Source organism: Pipistrellus kuhlii, unplaced genomic scaffold, assembly GCF_014108245.1.
Source record: "Pipistrellus kuhlii isolate mPipKuh1 unplaced genomic scaffold, mPipKuh1.p scaffold_m20_p_26, whole genome shotgun sequence".
In the NCBI taxonomy this organism is placed as follows: Eukaryota; Metazoa; Chordata; class Mammalia; order Chiroptera; family Vespertilionidae; genus Pipistrellus; species Pipistrellus kuhlii.
This window is the reverse complement of record NW_023425525.1, coordinates 751953-758750: the sequence shown is the minus strand read 5'-3', so window position 1 is coordinate 758750 and position 6798 is coordinate 751953. Positions and strand designations below refer to the sequence as shown.

General features: G+C 60.2%; 1 protein-coding gene across 2 annotated transcripts; it reads left to right on the top strand.

The window, feature by feature from the left end:
- Positions 1 to 3: 3 nt before the first annotated feature.
- Positions 4 to 6505, top strand: FIGNL1 (fidgetin like 1). Of its 2 annotated transcripts, none has more exons than XM_036453698.2 (3): positions 4 to 242; positions 2422 to 2513; positions 2837 to 6505. In XM_036453698.2, exon 3 carries the CDS (start codon positions 2847 to 2849, stop codon positions 4854 to 4856), a length of 2010 nt encoding a protein of 669 aa, XP_036309591.1. In that variant the 5' UTR covers positions 4 to 242; positions 2422 to 2513; positions 2837 to 2846; the 3' UTR covers positions 4857 to 6505. The 2 variants fall into 2 exon arrangements, with proteins under 2 accessions (XP_036309591.1, XP_045443132.1); XM_045587176.1 differs by lacking the exon at positions 4 to 242 and adding an exon at positions 532 to 638.
- Positions 6506 to 6798: the final 293 nt, after the last annotated feature.

The window sequence follows — 6798 nt, the reverse complement described above, 5'->3', positions numbered from 1 at the left end:
CACGCTCGGCCAGGGCTGAGCGGGTCCGCAGCGCGCAGGCGCAGTCGGCCTGCGCGCTTTTCGGAAGCCGCCAGCGTGTGGGGGTCCGGGCGGCGCGGCGCGGAGGGGCCGGGCCGGGCGGAAGCGACAGGCGCGGGCAGGCCAACGCGGGCCCAGACCCTCCGGGGCGGCGGCGGGGCCTGGCGGCGGAGGGGCGGCGGCCGGAGCGGTCCTCGCAGGGGCGTGCCCTCCCGTGCTCTCAGGTGACTCCCCTCAGGGCGGGCGAACCGGGCCGGGGCCGGCGTGTCTGCGGCGGAGCCGGGGTAGACTCCTGCCTCCCGCCAGGACCCGAAGCCGCAGGGACCGCGGTCCCCCGTCACCCGGTGGGAGGGCGGGCCTGGGGCCGCTGTGAGGAGGGGCTGGGCCGGGAGCCTCCGGGTGGCGGCGCCGTTCTGAGGTCTCGGAGTGGGAAGCCCCGTCCGGCAGGGGGCGCTGCCCGTGCTGGGGTCTGGAAGGCTGCGGGTGTGCAGCGCCGCCGGTGCAGCTCGCAGGCCGGGGTGCGCGCTCGAGGCCCGGAGACTGCGGGGCCGGGCGGCCCGATGCGGACAGAGCTCGTCCTCACCGGAAGGGGACGCCCCGCGGTGCACCTGTCCGTGCGGGTGCGGCGTCTCCGGGTCTGGGCGCCGGGGACGGAGGGGGCGTGGAAGCCGGTGGCCACGGGTCAGGCGGTGCAGCGGGCAGGGCGTGTCCGCGGTGCCGGGCGAGCCGCTGGGTTCCTCGGAGCGGGTGCGGGTGGCCGTGGGGCGGAGAGGGGGTGAAGGCGAGGGGTGCCCCCGCCAGAGGAGTCCGTGGCGGACCGCTCCTCGCCCTCCGGCGCCAGGGTCGCACAGAGAGGTTAGCACGGTAAATGGTGCGGGGAACGAGGCGTGCCGGGACATGTCTGTTCTAGTTTTGACTCTTTGTTGACTTTACAGCTTTAAGCAAATTAAAATCTCCTTGAGCCTTCAGTTTATTTTTATTTTTAATCCTCACCAGCGGATATGTTTTCCCCGTTGATTTTTAGAGAGAGCGGAAGGTGGGAGGGAGAGAGAGAGAGAATCATGGATGTGAGAGAGATCCGTGGGTTGCCTCCGGCACGCACCCTGACCTGGGCTGGGGACCTGGGGCGTGCCCCTGGCGGGAGCCAGACTCACAGCCCTCACTGAGCCACACCAGCCGGGGCTGAGTTGACGGCTTTTAGCAAAGATTCGTGAACACCTACTTGCAAGGGCAACGGATTCTTTGTAAGGTGCCATGGGAGATACACAACGTGTGTCACAGGTAACTCCGGCGGTAAACTTTAAAACACACCAGTTCTCGGTGTTTCCTTTATGCAGTGCTGTTAGGAAACGTAACAGCTTTTTACACATCTTCCTACGGGTTGGCAGGTAAGTTCCCACATGTGGCCACAGGCTGCAGTCTCTGTAGTTGTATTAAAATAGTTTCACCTCGATGTACAGAGGCTTATAAAGATACCTAGAGGGACGAAATCTGAATACAAGCACTTTACAGCAGATTGTGTCGCTGCTTATGGCTCCTGTGTCACGAAGGCTTCCCTTTTTAATACTTGAGGTGATTTCTCGGGATAGTGAGAGCCTGGGGCCTCTGTGTGAAGTGCTCCTTCCCCGATACACCTTTAGGAACACGGATACACCCTGAGGAACACGGAAACACCCTCAGGAACACGGATGCACCCTGAGGAACACGGAAACACCCTCAGGAACACGGATGCACCCTCAGGAACACGGATACACCCTCAGGAACACAGAAACACCCTCAGGAACACGTATACACCCTGAGGAACATGGATACACCCTCAGGAACATGGAAACACTCTTAGGAACACGGATACACCCTGAGGAACACGGATACACCCTCAGGAACACGGAAACACCCTCAGGAACATGGAAACACCCTGAGGAACACGGATACACCCTCGGGAACACGGATACACCCTGAGGAACATGGATACACCCTCAGGAACATGGAAACACTCTTAGGAACACGGATACACCCTCAGGAACACGGATACACCCTGAGGAACACGGATACACCCTCAGGAACACGGAAACACCCTCAGGAACATGGAAACACCCTGAGGAACACGGATACACCCTCGGGAACACGGATACACCCTGAGGAACACGCAGCAAGCCGTTGTTCCTGTTCTGCGCTGCTCTGCCCTTTGGCAGTAGCTCCGAGGGCCCATGCACAGTCCCCGAGGAGAGGACTGGGCCTGTGTGCTCCTGGAGTGAGCCCTAGTGAGCTGGCGCTCATGCGGTTCCAGCCCCGGAGCTCCTTCATGTCTCAGCCTCGGCGCCTGCAGGTGCTGAAGGGCTGGCGCAGTGTCGGCATTTTTATATTCGCGTGTGACCTGACTCAGCGATGTCTTTCTCTTCACAGGTGAGGCCCAGGACTCGGCAGTGACAGAGGCTTGCTTGAGCTCATTCCTGTGTTTTCCTTGGAGACCAGACTTCAACCCCAGGCTTGGCTCGGTTTGTTCCGTTTGTCTCTAGTTCATGCTCCTCGGTGGCGCCCGTCTGCTCATTAATGCTAAGTCCTTTCCTTAGGAATGCTTTCCCCATTTGTGTGGGAAGTTATCACTAAGACAGTCCAACCCGTAACGGCTTTACTAAGTCAGGTCTTTTGTCCTAAATGCTTGAAGTGTATGAGTAACTAGTACTCCCTTGCACATGGCCTGTCCTTACAGGTGTACCTTATAAGGGAAAGGTCCCGTATACCTGCTTTCAGATGAGCGGGGTTAAAGTCACCTATGCCATCTTTCCGTTGTCCTGACGCTGTCCCTCTGTCTCTGCAGAACCTGTACCATGCAGGCTCCGAGCTCCCGGGCCGTGCACCTGAGCGAGTGGCGGAAGAACTACTTTGTGGTCACGTCCGGCACATGCCCGGCGGCGCAGAAGGCAGAGGCCTACCGGGCACAGGTGCTGCGCGTCCAGTACGCATGCGCCAGCTCCGAGATCTCCCCGGTCTGCGCCTCCAGGCTGTTCAGAAAGTACGCAGAGAAGTACTCGGCCATCGTCGATTCTGACAACGCTGAAACCGGCTTGAATAACTACGCAGAGAGCGTCTTAACTTTAGCGAGGTGCCAGCAGGCGGACAGTGGCCAGTGGCAGTCGGGCCTGTCGGTGAGCAGTGTCTTCCAGATGCCCAGCGTGCAGGCGATGATGCGGGCGGGCGAGGAGCTCCGCGGCTCCCTGCTGGGCGCGGCTGACCCTTCGGCGGTGATCCCCGGCCGGGCCGTGGCCCCCAAGCCTCCCGCGGTTAGCGCTGGTGCTGGTTCTGGAGAGAGCGCCCCATTGGCTAAGCCAGCTCACGGGCCAGGCTGGGCCCCGGGCGTCCCAGAGAGCCGTCCCTCGGGCCCTCTGAGTGCCCAGCCCCCTGTGGCGAGTAACGCCCCCAAGACGTGTCCCACGGCCTCCGCACCCTTTGGCAACTGGGCCACCCCGCTATTTGGAAACGTCAGGAAGGAAACCGGCAGCACTCCCAAAGCCAGCCCGGGCCTGGGTCTGTTCCTGGCCCAGCAGCCTCTCGCCCCTCCCGGCAGTGACGGCCCCTGGGACAGGAGCACGTTCGACGGCGCTGGCCCTGCCGATGCCCTTTCTGCCCCGGCCCCGAGCAGGGCCCTCAGGAAGACAGAGGGCAGCGGCCCCCGGGAGGAAGGTGGCCTGCCGACCTTCAAAACCGCAAAGGAGCAGCTGTGGGTGGAGCAGCAGAAAAAGCACCACCCTGCTGCCCGGGCGGCGGCGTCCTCCAGTGGCGGTGGCAAGAAGTGCCTGGGAGCCAGTCGGTCCCGAGGGATTTTTGGGAAGTTTGTTCCTCCCGTACCTAAGCCAGAGGGGGGGGACGCGAACGGGGGGGTGCAGTACAAGCCCGACAGTGCCGGGCCCGCAGAGCCAGCGCCCCCCGTGGACGAGCGTCTGAAGAGCTTGGAGCCCAAGATGATCGAGCTGATCATGAGTGAGATCATGGACCAGGGGCCGCCGGTGACCTGGGACGACATCGCGGGGGTGGAGTTCGCCAAGGCCACCATCAAGGAGATCGTCGTGTGGCCCATGCTGAGGCCCGACATCTTCACGGGCCTGCGGGGCCCGCCCAAGGGGATCCTGCTCTTCGGGCCGCCTGGGACCGGGAAAACCCTCATCGGCAAGTGCATCGCCAGCCAGTCCGGGGCCACCTTCTTCAGCATCTCCGCCTCCTCCCTGACCTCCAAGTGGGTGGGCGAGGGCGAGAAGATGGTCCGCGCGCTGTTCGCCGTGGCGCGGTGCCAGCAGCCCGCGGTGATCTTCATCGACGAGATCGACTCCCTGCTGTCCCAGCGGGCGGACGGCGAGCACGAGTCCTCTCGGAGGATCAAGACCGAGTTCCTGGTGCAGCTGGACGGAGCCACCACGTCTTCCGAAGACCGCATTCTAGTCGTGGGAGCAACCAACCGGCCTCAGGAAATCGACGAGGCGGCCCGCAGGAGGCTGGTGAAGAGGCTCTACATCCCGCTCCCGGAGGCCTCCGCCCGGAGGCAGATAGTGACGCGCCTGATGTCCCGGGAGCAGTGCTGCCTCCGCGAGGAGGAGCTGGAGCTGGTGGTGCAGCGCTCGGAGGGGTTCTCGGGCGCCGATATGACGCAACTGTGCCGGGAGGCGTCCCTCGGCCCCATCCGCAGCTTACAGGCCGCCGACATCGCCACCATCACGGCCGACCAGGTCCCGCCCATCGCTTACGGGGACTTCGAAAAGGCATTCAGGACTGTGCGACCCAGCGTGTCTCCCACGGACTTGGAGCTTTACGAGAACTGGAACAGAACCTTCGGCTGTGGGAAGTGAGCAGGCCCCCCCAGTCAAAGAGGCACCGTGTGGCTCAGTCTTTCCCGGCCTTGAGCTCCGGACCCTGGGGAGTGTGTGTCCGGAACCCAGAACCGCAGGTGGAGCCATTGCAGCTGACAGCCTGTGCTGCTAGAAGCCTGGTTTTCTTCCAGTTACTCCCTGATGTGTACCTGGTCACACCCAACGTGAGGGTCTTGTTTCTAACACTTTTCTTTTCAGGGTGTAGTGAGCCCAGATTGAAACACAGTCAGTCCTACGTATAAACGAGGGTGTGTCACTTACACGTACCTTTTATGGCTGGGCTGTGGTTACCTTTGAGACGGCGTGTTCCCTGTTGCTTAAGAGGGAAAGTGCCCTTTTTTACTTCGGGTTTTGACCTCTTGCTGTTGTCCTCTCTTCCCAAGACCTGCTAATAAAACACGTTCACAGGGGGAAAGTGTGGCCCACTAGCAGATGCACTGTGGGCTTGAAGGTGCATGGTTTTCTAGGGCAGGTGTTGTCTGACTGTGTATGACACTAGGTGACAGCGAGGTATTGGTATCTAAACACATTTGCAGGTGTCTGAGGGCGCACTCTGCTGTACGAATGGACACGTTCGCTGTGGAAGAAAGGACTGTGCCCTCCCCTCTGGGAAAGCACTGCAAACAGCTGGGTACAGTGCTTCCAGGTGTTTCCACAGCATTCTCCCGTACCCTCTCTCCCGTACCCTCACTCTCTCCCGTACCCTCACTTCTCTCCCGTACCCTCACTCTCTCCCGTACCCTCACTTCTCTCTGTTTCCCATTAGCATTCACTCTCTCCCGTACCCTCACTTCTCTCCGTTTCCCGTTAGCATTCATTCTCTCCCGTACCCTCACTCTCTCCCGTACCCTCACTTCTCTCCCGTACCCTCACTTCTCTCCGTTTCCCGTTAGCATTCATTCTCTCCCGTACCCTCACTTCTCTCCCGTACCCTCACTTCTCTTCTGTACCCTCACTTCTCTCCTGTACCCTCACTTCTCTCCGTTTCCCTTTAGCATTCATTCTCTCCCGTACCCTCACTTCTCTCCGTTTCCCGTTAGCATTCATTCTCTCCCGTACCCTCACTTCTCTCCGTTTCCCATTAGCATTCACTCTCTCCCGTACCCTCACTTCTCTCCGTTTCCCGTTAGCATTCATTCTCTCCCGTACCCTCACTTCTCTCCGTTTCCCTTTAGCATTCATTCTCTCCCGTACCCTCACTTCTCTCCGTTTCCCTTTAGCATTCATTCTCTCCCGTACCCTCACTTCTCTCCGTTTCCCGTTAGCATTCACTCTCTCCCGTACCCTCACTTCTCTCCGTTTCCCGTTAGCATTCATTCTCTCCCGTACCCTCACTTCTCTCCGTTTCCCGTTAGCATTCACTCTCTCCCGTACCCTCACTTCTCTCCGTTTCCTGTTAGCATTCATCGGCAGCATCTTTCCCTACACGGCCCTGGACTCCGTCGTGGTGACAGCCTCGGGAAGTCGGTCTTTGGAGTGCAGTGAGGGAAGGACATTGGGCTGTGTTCCTTCTGTTCACTATAATTGAAACTATGTTGACTGCCTACTCACTGATCTTTCCTACTAGTCAGTAACCTCTGAGCCTGGAGCCAAAAGCATCAAAATGTGGAATTAAACACTGGAAGTTACTAAAACACCGGAGGAGTGTGATGCTGCTGCGAGCGCTCAGTGAGACGTGGAGGGCAGGCGGGCCGCGCCTGGCTGGGGTGGGGGGTGCGCCCAGCTTCTGGGAGGAGTGGGGTCCTGACAGCCAGGAGAGGTTTCTCTCCCCGGTGTCAGCGCCACACCAGTGAGTTCACTGACACCTTCGGGAGGTGAGAAAACACTACACATCCGAGCCTGAGAAGGTGAGCTGTTTACGGGGTTTATGAAACGGCTTTAAAAACCACGCGGGTGCCAGGCACACTCACCCCGAGGAGAA

Excerpts from the sequence above, each read along its gene's own strand:
- FIGNL1 (XM_036453698.2), top strand. The coding sequence starts at position 2,847 with ATGCAGGCTCCGAGCTCCCGGGCCGTGCACCTGAGCGAGTGGCGGAAG.